Source organism: Schistocerca serialis, chromosome 5 (genome assembly GCF_023864345.2).
Source record: "Schistocerca serialis cubense isolate TAMUIC-IGC-003099 chromosome 5, iqSchSeri2.2, whole genome shotgun sequence".
NCBI classification, from domain to species: domain Eukaryota; kingdom Metazoa; phylum Arthropoda; class Insecta; order Orthoptera; family Acrididae; genus Schistocerca; species Schistocerca serialis.
This window is the reverse complement of record NC_064642.1, coordinates 404,384,868-404,404,977: the sequence shown is the minus strand read 5'-3', so window position 1 is coordinate 404,404,977 and position 20,110 is coordinate 404,384,868. Positions and strand designations below refer to the sequence as shown.

At 43.2% G+C, this 20,110-nt stretch overlaps 1 protein-coding gene across 1 annotated transcript in view; it reads left to right on the top strand.

Annotated features, from left to right (window-relative positions):
• LOC126481488 (uncharacterized) overlaps positions 1-20,110 on the top strand; it is a 226,385-nt gene that overhangs the window by 189,875 nt on the left and 16,400 nt on the right. The window contains exon 2 of the mRNA XM_050105268.1: positions 5,946-6,189. Coding sequence (XP_049961225.1) covers positions 5,946-6,189 — 244 coding nt within the window. The remainder of the gene's footprint in view (positions 1-5,945; positions 6,190-20,110) is intronic.

The following is a 20,110-nucleotide window of genomic DNA, read 5'->3' as shown; positions in this document are numbered from 1 at the left end:
AACGGATAGAAGTCTTCAGACGTAAAAGTAACTTCGGTCGTGCCCCAAGACAGTGTTACGGGGGCATTACGGTTCACAATATAAACAAATGACCTGGTAGATAACGTCGGAACTTCCAAAAGGCTTTTCACGGATGATGCTGTTGTGTACAGAGATGTCGCAGAGCTAGAAAATTGTTGCGAAATGCAAGAAGACCTGCGGACGATCGACGCATGGTGCCGGTGGTGGCAAGTGACCCTCAATATAAACAAATGTAAGATATTGAGTGTACATAGAAAGAAAGACCCTTTATGATATGACTACGCGATTGCAGAACAATCACTGGAAACACCTACTTCCATTAAATATCTAGCGGTATGCATAGCGAGCGATATGAAGTGGAACGACCAACAAAATTAATCGCGAGGTAAGGCAGATGCCAGACTGAGAATCATTGGAAGAGCCCTTACGAAATGTAGTCCATCAGCAAATGAAGTAGCCTAACAAAACACTCGTTCCAGCAAGACTTGAATCCGCACCAGGTAGCACTGATAGACGAAATAGAAATGATCCAAAGAAGAGCATCATAGAGGTAGGAGACGAGGTACTGGCGGAATTAAAGCTGTGAGGACGGGGCGTGAGTCGTGCTTGGGTAGCTCAGTCGATAGAGCACTTGCCCGCGGAAGGCAAAGGTCCCGAGTTCGAGTCTCCACACAGTTTTAATCTGCCAGAAGTTTCAAGAGCATCATATTTCGTTACAGGTTCATGCAGTCAACGCGAAAGCGTCTCAAGGACGCTCAGCCACCTCCAATGGCAGACGCTGCAAGAGAGGCATTCTGTAACACGGCATGGTCTGTTAATATTCTGTACGTTCCTGGAAGTCATCCACTATATTGCCTCTTCTTATGTACGACGTCTGAACAAAAAATAACGGGAATTTTTTAATTTTTACTTATTGGTGCACATGTTCCTGGTGTATATTTGAATTTTCAGTTATTTTGAATATTTAGTTTATTGTTGACAGTCGAAAAGGTTATAAATGTTCTCAAGTGCTCGAATTTTAACTTTCGCAGAAGATGGATCAAAGCATTTGCATTAAATTTTGCTTGAAAAATGGGAAAAAAGTGCAGCACCGCATTTGAAATGTTGACTGTATCTTTTGGCGAATCTACTGTGAGTAAGGAATGAGTTTAAGATTCATATAAATGTTTCAAAGAGGTTCAAAAAGACGTTGAAGACGACGACCGCCATAGAAGCCCAAGCACATCAGTCACTGACGACAGTGTGGAAGAAAGAAAGGAAACGGCTCTGGAAAGTTACCGAATCACCATCGGTTGATAATGATTTCGGCATATTCTTTGACACATTCTAAGCGATTTTTAGGAAGTTTTGGGCTTGAACGTGAAGCAGCAAAGTTCGTTGCGAAAGTGTTGAATTTCGATCACAAACGAAGTCGCGGAGACATCGCTCAGGAATTTCTGGATGAAGTCGACAACGATCCAGAAGTTCTAAGGAAAGTAATAACGGGTGACGAAATATAGGTACACGGGTGTGATGTCGAAACCAAGGTCACATTGTCGCAATGGAAACTGCCTGAAGAGGCAAGACCGAAAAAAATTCGACAAGTTGTTCTCACTGTTTTCTTGGATCACAGTGGGTTAGTGCATCATGAATTCTTACCGAAGCCCACGAGAAAGATAGATCTCGGCGCGTACGACAAGAAGGTAGACCTGAACTCGCTCACTCGCTCAGCAAACAAAACGCGTTTATAAACGTGTTAACTCGCAGCTGGGCGTTTATGTACTAACGAGAATTGCATCTATTACTGGAATCTGCTAGTATGAAGTCTTACTGATTAACAGTACAACAAAATTTAATTTAAGATCAATACTCGATATAAATGGTATAACGGCTGGTTTGTATATAGCATTTAGTCTCTTCTGCTTAACGTCCCCATTTCCTACAAGAAGTGGCACCTTGTGCAACTGATAAACATTTTGGCATGATTTTAATTTTATTGTACCCCAGTACAGCCGTAACAAATTATAAGTAGGCCTATGGACTTCGATCATTGTAGGACTAATAACAGTAAGACTCAATAATAGCGGATTCCAATAGAAGATGCAATTCTCGTTTGTATGTACACACGTAGTTACGAGTTAAAAGGTGTAGAAAAGTAGTTTGCTGAAGTGAGCGAGCGAACGAGCTCAGGCCTAACCTCGTGACGTACGCGCCGCGGCCTGTCTTTCTCGTAGACCTCGGTTCTTGCCTTATGGTCGCACGGCCAATAAGGAATACTGCATATAAGTTATGCGCTGTTTGTGTGAAGCAGTCTGAAGAAAACGACCAGAATCGTGGCAAAATCGCTCCTGCACATTGCCTCACGATAATACTCCTGCTCACACCTCAACGATTGTGCGTGACCTTTTGACAAAAAAAAGAAAAAAAACTGTTCTGTCACTGTATTCACCGGGCATGGCCCCCTTTGACTTCTTTCCATTCCCGAGGCTGAAGAGAACCATGAAATGACATCGTTTTAGCCGCGCGGGATTAGCCGAGCGGTCTTGGGCGCTGCAGTCATGGACTGTGCGGCTGGGCCCGGCGGAGGTTCGAGTCCTCCCTCGGGCATGGGTGTGTGTGTTTGTCCTTAGGATAATTTAGGTTAAGTAGTGTGTAAGCTTAGGGACTGATGACCTTAGCAGTTAAGTCCCATAAGATTTCACACACACATTTGAACATCTGACATCGTTTTACCGCCATTGATGAGATAAAAATAGAAGTGCTGTAGAAACTCAACACCATAACAAAAAATGAGTTCCAGAAGTGCTTCCAAGATTGGAAAAGCGCTTGCACAAGTGTAATATATCTTAGGAGGATTATTCTGAAGGGAACAAAGTTGATGTTGATGATGAATAAATAAAGATTCTTTAAGAAAAACAAAAATTCTATTTACAATTTGATCACACCTCATATAGCTTGCGAAAAGACGATGAAGGCAGGATTAGAGAGGTTCGAGTCCACGCGGCAATCCCTTCTTCCCGCTAACCATACGCGACTGGAACAAGAAAAGAAAGAAGTGACAATGGTAGCCGGCCGCGGTGGTCTAGCGGTTCTGGCGCTGCAGTCCGGAACCGCGGGACTGCTACGGTCGCAGGTTCGAATCCTGCCTGGGGCATGGGTGTGTGTGATGTCCTTAGGTTAGTTAGGTTTAAGTAGTTCTAAGTTCTAGGGGACTTATGACCTAAGATGTTGAGTCCCATAGTGCTCAGATCCATTTGAACCATTTTTTGACAATGGTACACAAAGTACCCTCCGCACACATACCGTAATGTAGCTTGCAGACTATAACTATAACTGTACACTGAAGAGCCAAAGAAGCTGGTGCACGTGCCTAATATGGTGTAGGGCCCCCGCGAGCAGGCAGAAGTGCCGCAACACGACATCACACGGGCTCAACTAAGGCCTGAATCCTGCAGGGCTGTCCATAAATCCGTAAGAGTAGAAGGGGATGGAGATCTCTTCTGAACAGCACGTTGCAAGGCATCCCAAAGATGCTCAATGTTCATGTCTGGGAAGTTAGGTGGCCAGCGGAAGTGTTTAAACTCAGGAGAGTGTTCCTGGAGCCATTCTGTAGCAATTTAGAACGTGTGGGGTGTCGCATTGTCCTGCCGGAATCGCCCAAGTTCATCGGAATGCACAATGGACATGATTGGATGCAGATGATCACACAGGATGCTTACGCATGTGTCACCGGTCAGAGTCGTATGTAGATGTATCAGGGGTCCCATACACTCCAACGGCACTCGTCCCACACTATTAGATAGCCTCCACCAGCTTGAACAGTCCCCTAGTGACATGCAGGGTCCATGGATTCATGAGGTTGTCTCCAAACCCGTACACGTCCATCCGTTCGATACAATCTGAAACGAGACTCGTCCGACCAGGCAACATGTTTCCAGTCATCAACAGTCTAACGTCGGAATTGACAGACCCAGGCCAGGCGTAAGGCTTTGTGTCGTGCAGTCATCAAGGGTACACGAGTGGGCCTTCGGCTCTGAAAGCGCCTATCGATGATGTTCCGTTAAATAGTTCGCAAGGTGACATTTGTTGATGGCTAAGCACTGAAATCTGCAACACTCTGCGGAAGGGTTGCACTTCTGTCACGTTGGACGATTCTCTTCAGTCGTCGTCGGTCCCGTTCTTGTAGGATCTTCTTCCGACAGAAGCGGTGTCGGAGATTTGATTTTACCGGATTCCTGATGTTCACGGTACACTCGTACCGTGGAATGGTCGTACGGGAAAATCCCCACTTCATCGCTACCACCGGAATGCTGTGTCCCATCGCTCGTGCGCCGACTATAACACCACAACAAACTCACTTAAATCTTGATAAATTGCCATTGTAGCAGCAGTAACCTATGTAACAACTAAGCCAGACACTTGTTGTCTTACACTACTGGCCATTAAAATTGTTACACCAAGAAGAAATGCAGAAGATAAACGGGTATTCATTGGACAAATATATTATACTAGAACTGACATGTGATTACATTTCCACGCAATTTGAGTGCATAGATCCTGAGAAATCAGTACCCAGAACAACCACCTCTGGCCGTAATAATGGCCTTGATACGCCTCGGCATTGAGTCAAACAGAGCTAGAACGGCGTGTACAGGTACAGCTGCCCAAGCAGCTTCAACACGATACCACAGTTCATCAAGAGTAATGACTGGCGTATTGTGACGAGCCAGTTGCTCGGCCACCATTGACCAGACGTTTTCAGTTGGTGAGAAATCTGGAGAATGTGCTGGCCAGGACAGCAGTCGAACATTTTCTGTATCCAGAAAGGCCCGTGCAGGACCTGCAACATGCGGTCGTGCATTATCCTGCTAAAATGTAGGGATTCGCAGAGATCGAATGAAAGGTAGGGCCACGGGTCGTAACACATCTGAAATGTAACGTTCACTGTTCAAACTGCCGTCAATGCGAACAAGAGGTGACCGAGACGTGTAACCAATGGCATCCCATACCATCACGTCGGATGATACGCCAGTATGGCGATGACGAATACACGCTTCCAATGTGCGTTCACCGCGATGTCGCCAAACACGGATGCGACCATCATGATGCTGTAAACAGAACCTGGATTCATCCGAAAAAATGACGTTTTGCCATTCGTGCACACAGGTACGTCGTTGAGTACACCATCGTAGGCGCTCCTGTCTGTGATGCAGCGTCAAGGGTAAACGCAGCAATTGTCTCCGAGCTGATAGTCGATGCTGCTGCAAACGTCGTCGAACTGTTCGTGCGGATGGTTGTTGTCTTGCAAACGTCCCCATCTGTTGACTCAGGGATCGAGATGTCATCTCGACTGCTAGTGATACGAGGCCGTTGGGATCCAGCACGGCGTTCTGTATTATCCTCCTGAACAGAACCCACCGATTCCATATTCTGCTAGCAGTCGTTGGATTTCGACCAACGCGGAGCAGCAATGTCGCGATACGATAAACCGCAATCGCGATAGGCACAATCCGATATTTATCAAAGTCGGAAACGTGATGGTCCGCATTTGTCCTCCTTACACGAGGCATCACAACAACGTATCACTAGGCAACTGCTGTTTGTGTATGAGAAATCGCTTGGAAACTTTCCTCATGTCAGCACGTTGTAGGTGTCGCCTCCGGCGCCAACCTTGTGTGAATACTCTGAAAAGCTAAATTATTTCCATATCACAGCATCTTCTTCCTGTCGGTTAAATTTCGCGTCTGTAGCACGTCATCTTCGTGGTGTAGCAATTTAAATGGCCAGTAGTGTATATAGGCGTTGCCGACCCCAGCGCCGCATTCTGCCTGTTTACATATCTCTGCATTTGGATACGCATGCGTATACCAATTTCTTTGGTACTTCAGAGTAGAATTTCCCTACGTGTTAGCGGGTGGCTGTGAGCAGAACGCCGGTGTGTGCAGGCGGGCGTGGAGCCGTGCAACCAGAGCGACTGGTGGGCGGGCGCGCCGGAGGAGGACGCGCTGTCGCTGCCGCTGGACGGCGACGGCGACGCGGCGGCCCTGTGGTCGGGCGCCTTCGTCCCGCCGCCGCCGCGGCCGCACTTCCTCGACGACTCCGCGGCGCCCGACGGGCTCACCACGTGCGACCTGTGCGCCTGGGCGTGGCGCGCGCGGACTCCCGTCTTCTCCGCCGACGAACCACCAGGTCAGCCTGCTGCTCGCTTCTGGCCGCGCAAGTCGTTGGCGACGCTCGCCATCGTACGGTGGTGTACGGGATTATTAAAAAAATAAGCCCAATCTTCTGCGACAGAGCGCCAATTGCTACGCTGAGCTCACTGATGACGCTGGGTACTCCTAGAGCCAAGTTTCGACACCAATTTCCTATTCATCACATTCCTCACGCACACAATTTCCAATTAACGTCGGGAGCGCAGCCGCGTACACTTCATTTCTTCTTCTAATATGACGGACGTTCGATAAGTAATACAAGAAATTTTTTTCTGAAGGCAGGTTGGTTTTATTCAGTATTCCAGTGCACCATATTATTCCTCACCATTTTGGCTACAAAAGCCTACTTTTCAACATTATCTCCATTCAATGCGACTGCCTTACGCCAGCTTACTGGGAGGTCCTCTATGCTCTCATGGTACCACACCGCCGGTTGATGTCGGAGCCAACGTCTTGCTGTATCAATAACCTCCCCATCATCCACGTACTGCTTCGCGCGATTTGCATCTTCCATTGGTCCAGACAAATGCAAGTCGGAAGGTGTGAGATCCGAGCTGTATAGTGGACGAGGAATAACAGTCCAATCAAGTTTTGTGAGACTTGTATGAAGTCTTGCGTTGTCATGAGGGAGGCGGAGTTCATTAGCAATTACGTGGTGACGAACACGCGAAGTCGTTTCTTCAGTTTCTTGATGGCAGCACTTCAGAGTTGACCGTTGCGCCATGAGGGGGCATCAAACAGAATAACCCTTCAGAGTCCCGGAAGACCGTCGCCATGAATTTACCAGCTGAGTGTGCAGCTTTGAAATTGTTCTTCAGAGGAGAGATGGTGTGACACCACTCGATGCATTGCTGTTTTGTTTCCAACTCGAAGTGATGAATCCATGTTTCATCGCCCGTGATGACTGAAACCTTCCTTTAGAAAACTTTATGAATGATTGTGCTGATAAACCTTTTACGTTATTAGATTTTCAAACAGCTGAGTAAAACTGAACGTACTCACAAGGGAACCTCCCCATCGCACCCCCCTCAGATTTAATTATAAGTTGGCACAGTGGATATGCCTTGAAAACTGAACACAGATCAATCGAGAAAACAGGAAGCAAAATATACAAACTGAGTAGTCCATGCGCAAGATAGGCAACATCAGGGATAGTGGTCCCGTGGTTAACGTGAGCAGCTGCGAAACGAGAGATCCTTAGTTCAAGTCTTCCCTTAAGTCCTTAAGTGAAAGGTCTAACTTTTTATTTTCAGACAATTATCAAAGTTCAGGCACTCACACATACTCAACTTCGCTCTCCAACATTCCAGGACATGTTCAGATTTGCTTGGACATATGCAAGATTTGACGGTCTACACGCGGAAAAATTTGAAAACGTTAAAAACATATGTTTTGACAGAGCACAGGGAAAACTGTGCGACTGTGAAACTGTTGCATTCATTTTGTGCAGTTTACGTGTCAAACTCTTATGTTTTCATCACGTTTTTGGGAGTGATTATCACATCCACAAGAAAACCTAAATCGGGCAAGGTAGAAGAATCTTTTTACCCATTCGCCAAGTGTACAAGTTAGGTGGGTCGACAACATATTCCTGTCATGTGACGCACATGCCGTCACCTGTGTCGTATAGAATATATCAGACGCGTTTTCCTGTGGAGGAATCGGTTGAACTATGACCTTGCGATCAAATGTTTTCGGTTCCCATTGGAGAGGCACGTCCTTTCGTCTACTAATGGCACGGTTTTGCGGTGCGGTCGCAAATCACAGACACTAAACTTACTACAGTGAACAGACACGTCAATGAACGAACGGACAGATCATAACTTTGCGAACATAAAGAAGGTAAACCTTCCACTCGAGGGAAGACTTGAACCAAGGACCTCTCGTTTCGCAGCTGCTCACGCTAACCACGGGACCACGGCGGTTCTGAGCTCACACTATCCTTGACGTTGCCTATCTTGCGCATGGACTACTCAGTTTGTATATTTTGCTTGTTTTTTTCATAGTTCCAAACAACTTCCTGTTTTCTCGATTGATCTGTGTTTTTCAAGGCCTATCCACTGTGCCAACTTAACTAAATCTGAGGGGGGTGCGATGGGGAGGTTCCCTTGTCAGGCAGTTCTCTCTTTACTTATTCTGATCATCACTAAACTGACACACAATATTTTTTTAGCGCAACGCAATCTGACTTTCAATAATCCCTACAAAAGAAAGGCCCTGACTAACAATAACCTATACCTTTCATGAATCACTTACATCACAAAAATCTTCATTACTCGATCTACTGCAATACAGCGAGCACCAATACTGCCAGCTAAATAAAAGATTCTAACTACTGAAGTCACTAACTACTGACAAGCGTAGTTATCAAATGAAAGATTTTGATAGAGAACAACCAATGTATTTACCTTAATTGTGTTCAAAAGTCATAATATATATATCAATTCATGACATCCAGTCTGATGGACACAAATCCAGATCATCCGCTCTCAAAACTCTGCCATCTCTCTCCCCACATCCACCACTGCTGGCGGCTCACCTCCAACTGCGCAACGCTACGCGCTGTTCACATCCAACTGCCCAACACTACAATAGCGAATATTACAACAATGCCAACCAGCTACAGACTGCACACAGCCAGTTATTTTCATACATAGCGCTACGTGGCGTTACCAACATAAAGCCGGCCGCGGTGGCCGTGCGGTTCTAGGCGCTCCAGTCCGGACCCGCGCTGCTGCTACGATCGCAGGTCCGAATCCTGCCTCGGGCATGGGTGTGTGTGATGTCCTTAGGTTAGTTAGGTTTAAGTAGTTCGAAGTTCTAGGGGACTGATGACCACAGCAGTTGAGTCCCATAGTGCTCAGAGCCAGATCCAATATGAAGACCTAAACAGCCTAGTTACATGATGTTCGACAAAAAATTGTCACGACTAGCCTTGTAAGGCGCAAAAAATTCCTCACGGATGGTTCTTCGTTGCTCATTGTGGTCTTTTGTTGGGCAACGAGAAACCCAGCGGGTACACATTTTTGAGTGCTCCAACTAGTGGACGAGTGTAGTGTAGCGAGGTGTTTGACTGTGATCCGTCGATAATCTCGAATCAGAGTACCCGCGCGTTCCAAATATAGCAGGAGTCGCAGCTGTGTGCAACCGACCGACACGCTGGAGATCGGACAGGTTCGCGCGATCTTATTGCGATGATAACAGACCCTCACCCAACGACTTTGTTAACTGCCAGGTCTCCGCATACATTCTCCAAGCTCCTACGAATACCAGCGATACCCTGGTTTTCCGCCAAAAGACACCATTGACAGCTATCTGCGTGGAACGCACCTCCGTTACAGACGCCATTTTCAAGGCTACGTATAGCGCTGCCACTTATCGTAAGTTTATGAAACTATAGGCGCTGAAGTGGGAATATTTCAAGATGTCCCACAACAAGCTGCATGTTTTTTCAACCGAACTGTCCGAGAAAAATTGGTTACTTCTTGAAAACCCCTCGTAGTTTAGAAGGTTGACAGTGTGAATGCCCCTCGAATTTCTGTCGTATACCTTTAGGCCATCTTAAGAAGGAGCCGACAGACTGAAGCTACTGTAGTTGTTACGTATTTTTAAACCACAGAAAGGACAACTGCCAGAGAATTTCATCAGTGTCACAGAGTACGCTAGAAGCATTAGTAATAAGAGGGGTAGCTAATGACCGGTTCCATTCATACATAGCAGATAAGGTACAAAGAACAGAGATAAAGCATACCTCAAATAAGTCTTAACTTTTAGTATAATAATCATCAGAACCAGAGTTCCTCGGGGTAGCATATTATGACCAACCAGTTCCTGATGTTCCCAGTAGCGTTAGTCATGTGCAAAAAAATCCTGTTTTCTGATGATAGCAGTACAGGGTGATCCAAAAAGAATACCACAACTTTAGGAATTTAAAACTCTGCAACGACAAAAGGCAGAGCTAAGCACTATCTGTCGGCGAATTAAGGGAGCTATAAAGTTTCATTTAGTTGTACATTTGTTCGCTTGAGGCGCTGTTGACTAGGCGTCAGCGTCAGTTGATGCTAAGATGGCGACCGCTCAACAGAAAGCTTTTTGTGTTATTGAGTACGGCAGAAGTGAATCGACGACAGTTGTTCAGCGCGCATTTCGAACGAAGTATGGTGTTAAACCTCCTGATAGGTGGTGTATTAAACGTTGGTATAAACAGTTTACAGAGAATGGGTGTTTGTGCAAAGGGAAAAGTTCTGGACGGCCGAGAACGAGTGATGAAAATGTAGCACGCATCCAGCAAGCATTTGTTCGCAGCCCAGGAAAATCGACTCGCAGAGCTAGCAGAGAGCTGCAAATTACACAATCAACTGTATGGAGAGTCCGTAACTACCTGAACGTCAACTACCCGAGGCGATGGATCGGCCGCCAGGCAGCCCGTGACAAGAGCACTTCATCACTGGCCTCCAAGAAGCCCTGATCTTACCCCCTGCGATTTTTTCTTATGGTGGTATGTTAAGGATCTGGTGTTTCGGCCACCTCTCCCAGCCACCATTGATGATTTGAAACGAGAAATAACAGCAGCTATCCAAACTGTTACGCCTGATATGCTACAGAGAGTGTGGAACGAGTTGGAGTATCGGGTTGATATTGCTCGTGTGTCTGGAGGGGGCCATATTGAACATCTCTGAACTTGTTTTTGAGTGAAAAAAACCTTTTTAAATACTCCTTGTAATGATGTATAACAGAAGGTTATATTATGTTTCTTTCATTAAATACACATTTTTAAAGTTGTGGTATTCTTTTTGAATCACCCTGTATTATAGTCACTGTGAAAACAAGTGAACTCCTTGCAGAGAAATCAGATTAAACCCTCAGGAAGTTTACAATTTTTCAGTAACCAATAAAGAACGTAAAAAAACCAATGTCATGAATTTCAGTTTGAAGAGGGAAAAGTACATAGTTTAACTAAATGTAGACAGCAGTTCTATAGACTGTGTAACAAATGTGAAATTTCTACGGGTGGATATTAATTCTCAGATGAAGTGGTGTGAATACATACGACTAAGTTGCAAGCAGAATATCTTCGGCATGTTATGCCCTTAGAGTCCTGTCATCAGTAGGCAATAGACAGTGTCTCTTAGTTACAAACAGTTCAAATGTACACTCAATTCTTAGCTATGGCATTCTTTTTTGGAGAACAAACGCGCGAAATACGAACACAATTTTCAGTAGCAGAGAAGGGCCATAATAAAAAATTGTAGTCGAGCTCATTGTAAAGATCTGTTAAAAACATTTGGTACTTTTAAGGGTATTTTCATTCGATCGTTACAACTCTTAAGTACAAGCGTGTTATTTTCCCCAGACGCGTTTCGATTTATTGAGGTAAAGCATCATGAGTGGTTTATAATTAAAGATATTTACAGTTTGATGTGTTTTTAAGATCGAAAAATAATTCGTTAACAATTCGTTGGTTTTTACTTACGATGATTTCTTTTTGGTTTCTCGCCTGCAAAAGGAAATGCCGCCTGCTAACCGTCTGGTGCCTTTCTTCATTAGACACAGATACTCGCAGTCTAATTTTTCGTTGCTCTGCAGAACTATGAATTATTAACGTTGCTCATAGCACACTTTTTGTGCACCACTGTTTACTGTTTATTTTTGTACTTCTAAATGAGTATTGTGTTTTGTGGTGATGCCAATAAATATCGTCACAAGTTTGTCTTTGACCCATACTTTTTTTTAGTTTACTATACACTGCTGTGTATTTATATACTGTGGAAGAGTAATGATGGAATAGTGATGAAGTATTTTTTGTTTATTTGTAATGAGGATGGAGAATGAAAGATGAACAGACATAAGAGCATAGTAGTGTGGACATAAGAGCATAGTAATGTGAAGGAGAGTGTGTTGGAGGTAAAGATGAGGAGCAAGAAAGTGAAATGAAACCGGGGGGGGGGGGGGGGGGGGAAATTGGGTGGGAGAGGGTGAAGCATGGAAAATGCTTTTTTTCTTTTTCAAGCGATTTTTTCAATTATTTTATATAGTGTCTAATTTACAATATTTATTTGGTCATTGGGAAGCTGTTTATTTCGTGTTAATGCTTTGTTATGAGGAAATTTTCTTGGAAAGGGAGGAGATCTCTGCCTTTACTGATTGTTATGGTGTTCATATATTTTTCGATATTGCTTGCTCTGTGGTACTTCTGTTTTAGATTATCTGCAATTGTTGAATGATTTGTATTGTGTTTCAGTGCTCTGACGTGTTTTTTTATAGAAGTATTATACATCAAATCTCCTGCCAGTCATTCAAATGTATATTTTTTTACGATCTCTGCAACTGAGCTGATAGATACCATATTGTTGGTGTCTATCTGGTTTTGATTTCAGTTTTGGGATGTTCTTTTGTACTAAGTTCTTCATTTTGTAAGCAGTGTTGAAGCCTTGTTATTTTTTTCTTTAGTATGTTATCTATTTTATGTGCGAATTTGTTGTCGTAGATCACAGTATGCCATTTTTTGTGGTAATGTCGGTTGTATGTATTGGTGTGGTTTCATTGGTTTTTACATTATCTGTGTCTTTACTTTCTCCCTATTTAGTTTCTCTACCGTTTTTTTGTGTCCATGTTTAATGCTATTTGTTTTATAATGGCCAGCTCTTTCTCGAAATAAGAAGACACAATAACAAAGAAAAGCTGCAATGTCATCTACTGGTACAGGCACATGGATGACATAATATGCATGGTAGATGAACATAAAAACGGAATACAGGAACTACACAAAGACATAAAAACTGCACACAAAAACATGAAGTTCACATCAGCAGAACAACACAAAAACTCGCTCCACTTCCTAGATATAACCATAAGAAAAGAAGATAACAAACAAACATGTGACATATACAGAAAACCCACAAAAAGTGACGCTATTTTAAATGCAACCTCAAACCACCTGCACAATCAAAAACAACAGCAATCAGATACATGTTGAACAGACTCAAGAGGATCCTCCTCAACACCTCTGATTACAAAAAGAGCTGGCAATTATAAAACAATTAATATTAAAAATGGACACAAAGAAACAACGGCAGACAAATTAAACAGGAAAATAAAATCGTAAATAATGAAAAAACTAATCAGACCACACCAACACATACAACCGGCACTACCACGAAAAATGGCATACAGTGACCAACCACAATAAATTCACACACTAAATAGGTAACATATTTTTTTAAAAAAAGGGGCATAAACATTGCTTACAAAACCAGGAACCCAGTGCAAAAGACCATCCCAAAACTGAAATCAAAACCAGACAGATACCAACAATCTGGTATCTATCAGCTCGGTTGCAGAGATCGTGAAAAAATATACATTGGAATGACTGCAGGATGTTGTTGTTGTGGTCTTCAGTCCTGAAACTGGTTTGATGCAGCTCTCCATGCTACCTTATCCTGTGCAGGATATTGACACATAATATAAAGAACACATCAGTGCATTGAAACATGGTACAAACCATTCAACATTTGCACTTCAATAATATGAATAAAAGTTCGTTATTACTTGGCAAAACAAAATGGATTCAATAAGGGAATTCAAGAAATAAACTTATTCTTGCAAGGGAATGACAAGCAAAGGTCAATTGTATTGAATCCTTTGTTATCCATTCGTACCACAATAATACAGACAAAAGTTAATTACAGCACCATAAAGTAAAATTGCTCAAGTTCGTCAGTGCATTAAATAAAAGTAGGGCATACCAATAAACAAAATTAAAATATTATCTTAAAGGGGTCAGTGTGACCACTCTGGGCGTTAAAGGCGAAAACTGGAAAAAAACATAATCAATTTTGCGAAATGCGCTGTTCTTCAATATAATGAAAGTACATTTTGACCCTTTTGAACGTTCTAGTGTTGGGCCTGAGGGCAAGGGTTGCCTGCAGCTGCGATATGGTGCTGTGACCTTCCCTGATTCGTCTAAACTGAGTTCTTGAGACAGATCATAGTGCATGCTGAATGTTGGGGTCGGAATCCGTTAGGGACTTTCCAATGACGTCAGGTATTGTCCCACTACCATTTACTCCGTAGGACAAGATGTTCGTCACCATATTAAAAGAGAACACTAGTCTAGAACTGGTTGCACGCTATCTTATTGCCCTCCACCGTTGACGTAAGCAGTGATAGCGAAGTGGTGTGTACATGCCAGTCAGTTGTATGGAATCTGCGCAGTAAGATGGATTGGCTTGGAGACTTGACAGAATGACAGGAAAAAGCTATAGTGTTTACATGGCCCACGACCACACCGTGAATGGAGTTGCCCAATTTGTTACCGAGCGAGGTGGCGCAGTGGTTAGACACTGGACTCGCATTCGGGAGGACGACGGTTCAATCCCGCGTCCAGCCATCCTGATTTAGGTTTTCCGTGATTTCCCTAAATCGCTCCAGGTAAATGCCGGGATGGATCCTTTCAAAGGGCACGGCCGACTTCCTTCCCCATCCTTCCCTAATCCGATGAGACCAATGACCTCGCTGTCTGGTCTCCTTCCCCACAACAACCAACCAACCAACCAACCCAATTTGTTGCGTATCATCGCAAGTTGTCTAACTTGCCTACAAGGAATAATGTAACTCTCGGTATAATAATAGAGCCCGTAAAAAGTTTCCAACTGATTGGGACTGGAGAGGAGTATCACGTACTGCCAATAACAATCGATTTCAGACCCGGCAGGCATCGCTACTGTCAGTGAATACAGATCCATCACAACCAGCTACCAAGCGAACATTGTGAAGGGAACTGCTTGCAGTAAACATCAGGAGCCAGGTACGTCGAAAAAGGCCACTGCTCACAGTGGCACATAAAGAGGCACGTATTCAAAGGGCCAAACAACACAGACAACTGACTGGGAGGCGTGTGGTCTGAAGAGTCGTAATTTCGCCCCTTTCCTAATGTTGCAAGGCGTCAAGTGCAACGAACACGCAATGAGGCGTTTAAACTTCGGTATGTGGAAATTGTAGTTTAGGTTGAAGATATTTCTGCGATGTTTTGGGGGTATTTTTCTTATCACGACTTGGGTCCGCTCATTCACGCTACCGCGAACGTGGACCAGGATGCCTATTTCAACGTTCTCGGTGAGCAAGTGTTGCTCTTTCTTCCACATCTTCATGATGAGTATACTGTAGACACCTCTGTCTTCCAAGATGACAAAAGCCGTGTTCACAAAGCCGCAAGCATACAGGGGATACGAAAAAAATGGGAACACCCGTACTTATATGGGAATGATTCATTAATAAGGGGTTGGACCCCCATTTGCCCATAGTACATCTGCGATTCTTCTTGAAATACTGGGACGTAATGGTTGTATAGTCTCCAGTGAAATGTTATGCCACTCCTCGATCAGAACCTCTTCTAATTGCTGTAGCGACGAGGGAAGCGAAAATCTGCTCCGGAGTCTGCGCTCCAATAGTGCTCACAAGGGTTTGATAACGTTCGAGTCCGGGAACTGTACTGCCCCGGGAAGACGCTGCGGTTCAGTTGCATGCTCCTCATACCACGATTGTATTGTCCTGGCTGTGTGAATGGGTGCATTATCGTCCTGAAATATGCCATCATTGTTGGGCAACAACATTTTAATCATGAAGTGCACCTGATCACCTAAAATGTTCACATAATCGTTGGCTGTAACACGGAATTGAGAGTAATGATAGAACCGTAACAATACCTGACATGGCTACCCACACCATCACGCTTCCACCTCCATGCTTAACCGATGGAATCAAGCAGTGAGGATTCTAGGCTTCTTTTGGCGTTCTCCAGATGTAAACCCGGCCTGATGTTGGAAATAACGGAAACGCTGACTCGTCGGACCATTTGACGTGTTTCCACTGATCATCCGTCCACGATTTATGCTCCTGACGCCATGTTTTACGCTTCTTTGCGTTGGTTGTCGTCACTAATGGTTTCGGTATAGCAACTCGTCATGTTTTGTGTAGGCTGTCATGGTTGTTGAAACAGCTGCTCTTGAAACATTCTATAAGTTCGTTGTCTTGGTTACTGGTGCTCCAGTTAATCGGGCCTCCACAATCTTCCGCCTTTGTAACTCTGTTAGGTCCTTCATTTCTCGTCGACCTCGGCCTCTGAATGCAAATACGAAGTGGGCACTACTCGTATACAACCTGCACTTATGCCTATTCCGTACTGCATAGCCGAGTCCAGCACGACGCGTGTCTTACCTGCGTTGTTGACCGTCAAACACAACCACCCCATCGCTACAATTGTTCACATTATTTTCCCTCTCTATCGCTCTATCGCACCTCGATTCCCCACCTAGCGAAGCTGCGCAGCGTTTAGCACAATGGACTCACATTCGGGAGGAAGACGATACGAATCAGCGTCCGATCATCCTGATTTAGGTTTTCCGTGATTTCCATAAATCGCTTCAGGCAAATGCCGAGATGGTTCCTTTGAAAGTTCCTTCCCCATCCTCACAAACAACCCGAGATTATGCCTCTCTAGTGACTAGTTGTCGAGGGGACGTTAAACCTCAATTTTCCGTTTTTCGATTGCTCCGATAAATCACCCAATCTTAGTGTCCCAGAAAATGTCTGGGACTATTTGGAACAGCAAGTGAAACATCTCAGTTAACACCCTCACAATATGGTAGTTCTAAAGGACCTAACAGTTCTACAGCATATTATCATCAAATAGTGGCTTCAGCTGGATATGGCCTAGCTGAAGAAACTTGTGGGCTGTCATCCCCGCGAGCTGAAGTCGTTAACAAGGCTGAAGGTGGTGTTATCCGGTATTAGTATGATCCTGGTGGTGATTAATTTTTTGTCCGGTATTATCTGTAATCGCTTTCGTAACCTAGATGAATGACTGGCAGAGGAATGATTTTGATATTGATTACCTAAACAGAAGTAGGCACGAACACAAGGCAGAGTCACCCGGTTCAGCAACCATTTCTGGAGATCGCTGTACATATTGTTCCGGTGGCGTTTAATCCCGAAGCAGCCAGTTCAAATCTCAAGTGGAAGAAAATTATACGCACGAGATTTGGTTGACAGGAGGATTGAAGGTTACGGTTTGCAAACCCTGTTACCAGATGTTATAACTATATTCTAACTTAAATTCTAAACCTCTCCTCAGGGTCTAATGAATTGAGAGAATTCTAAACTGTAGATGGTGATGCATCCGTCAGGTACGATCAAAACTGACAGAGGAGATGTCGCCGGCTTTCAACTTTTCCATTCTCTCATTAGCAACTTAAGTGCTGTACGCTGTAAGTACGCACACACGTATCACAGTCATATACAATTAAGCAATAATATTTACGTGTCGCGTAACAAACGTGCCAGTGTGCCATAAAAGAAACAAATCCTGAGTCGAAATAACCTTCGCGTGCACCCGCTCCCCCACTCACCACTGACATACGACCTTTTGTCCACATCCCTCAATTATTCGGCGCAAGCCCCCTCATTTATCCAAAAACGACGTTAAGTAGGACACGGAGTGCATGAGTAGCAAATAAATGGTTCCACCTGAGTCTGTCGAAGAACTTCTCATTCCCTCTGTATGTTCCTATCCAAATATACTGACCTGGCTCGCGACAGGATGCATAGAAAAATAAATTAGAAAAGAACGTAACAGATGCTGTTCAGCAATTTGTTCTCAGTATTACTCGAGATAGGGACGACTTATACTTGAATTCTGCGGTAAGAGACCATGTACTGGGGGTTAATGTTTAACATAGTTTTTGTTCCAAGAACGAGAAACATCACTCCTGGGCAGCAGCTTGAGTAAAATTTTAAATATTAATTGTAGAATACATAATATAGCAGGGACAGTTACTTTTGTCATGCATTTTGCATCTGCAAAAAATTATTAGATATCTTTACTTCAGAGTTAACAATAGTGTCATTAATTTAAACTTTTGTGTTGTAGGCAGCAAAAACATTAACGCTTTGGGTATGCTCCCTGATGACTTGTCGAGACTTGAGGCACGAGAAAGCAGGAAGTAATAAGTAAAGAATGGAAGCTAAAATTGGAAAAAATAAACATTACTAATACCTGTCTCTGAGACTCGAGTCGATAATGATAGACATTAAAAAAACAAGTGAAAATTTGGAAATTCTGTCATTTAACACTAGAAATCATAGAATAACGTGAAAATCTGAATTTCCCACTTGATGCTAACTTTCTAAACACGAACGTGCAATACGGACACATAGTAGTATGGTCTAACACGCAGTGGAAGAAAACTCCTATATAGTAACTATCTCCGTTTGTCTACTATTTGACAGCCAACAGCTGCTCTATTCTGTCCATCATAAGAATAACAAAGTAAACAAACACAAACACGATGATTTGTCAGAAGCCGTAGCACACGTACAATGATGATGTCACGCTTTTGAAAGTAGATCCTACTTATGTATTAGATATCTTATTACTAAGTTACGTGAAATGAAATTTTGAGATATTCTGATGTATTAACAGCCATCAACGTTTTTCTTAATCTCGGTTTAGATATGTAGTTTTTATTTCAAAAATCGTGTTCAGTCACAGTCTCTGTACCGTTATGATGTGATTGTCGCGCTGTTAATATGTAATATGAAAATGATTGAGGCTGTTTCCTGCTCCGTAGTGAAACAAGCGTGTGGAACACGGTTAAAAAGTGCCGAGTAATAGGTTGTTCTTAATGTTTTTCATAAATTTACAGAAAAAAATTCGGCTTTGAAGTTCTCTGAAGGACTGTATCTGATACAGTTGAGATATAAATTCACATTGGATGTACAGCGGAATCAGTAACAAAGTAGTTGATAATCTGAATATGTGCATTATTTATAAAAAAATGATGGTGAATTTTAAAATTACGAGATATAGGTATATCGGCACTTATGCAGTTTAGCAGGTACGGAAAAAATTTTTCATTCCAAATGTATCTGGCTTGGAGAGCTTTGTGGGTGAATATGTAAAGTTTGTTGGTGATTGTACTTTGTATTTTCATAAATAAAGTGATCTGTAGCGTAGCCCACTTGAGGTTAGGTTGGGAGTTTTTTTTTTTTGGAATGCGGCCGCGGCAGCGGCCGCCTATGATTTGAAAATACTGATTAGTTAGTGTATTACGCAATGTTGCGTCATCGGCAGCGCCGCGCTTATCGGGCAGAAGATATCGCCGACGGTCAAAGGAAAATGAAAATGGATGTTATATTCGAAATCAGCGCATCAGAATTCACTATATCGACAAAATATTGAAAAATAAAAAAATTTAAAAAAAATTTAAAACAATTTTTTTGATGTAAATAATTGACTGGGGCGAAAATAAATATCGTATTCGTAATCAGCGTATCAAATTTGACTATAATCGATCAAATTTTGAAAAAAATTGATAAATTTTTTCCGTACCTGCTAAACTGCATAAGTGCCGGTATATCAAATTGAACCAGAGACTGCTGTCCCGTGTGTGAGTTGCGTTTGCGTGAGTATGTGTCTGTCGTTTATTTTTGACAAAGACCTTGTTGAACGAAAGCTTACTTGTGGCTGTTTTTGTTATCACTATCTGCGACTCAACATCTCCTAGATATGGTATGTGACAACTTTTCTTTTCATCATATTGTTACATTCCATCCTGGATTTTTCATTGTTAAGACTTTTATCTATGTTCGCCATAAATCCCGCTAGGTGGCAGAACACTCCACAGAAATGCAAATTCACACACTATATAATAAAATTAGGTCGGACATCAGTATTTGTTACAGTTATACTGAGGAAAAACCTATTTTGTAGGATTCTGAATGAGATGTAGAACATAAAATTGTGGATTTTGTCACAGAGTAATCCATTTAAGGCGCTGAGAACCATTAAAACACATCATCGTCGATTGTGAGACTGTAGCACTTATTCGTGCTTCTGACAT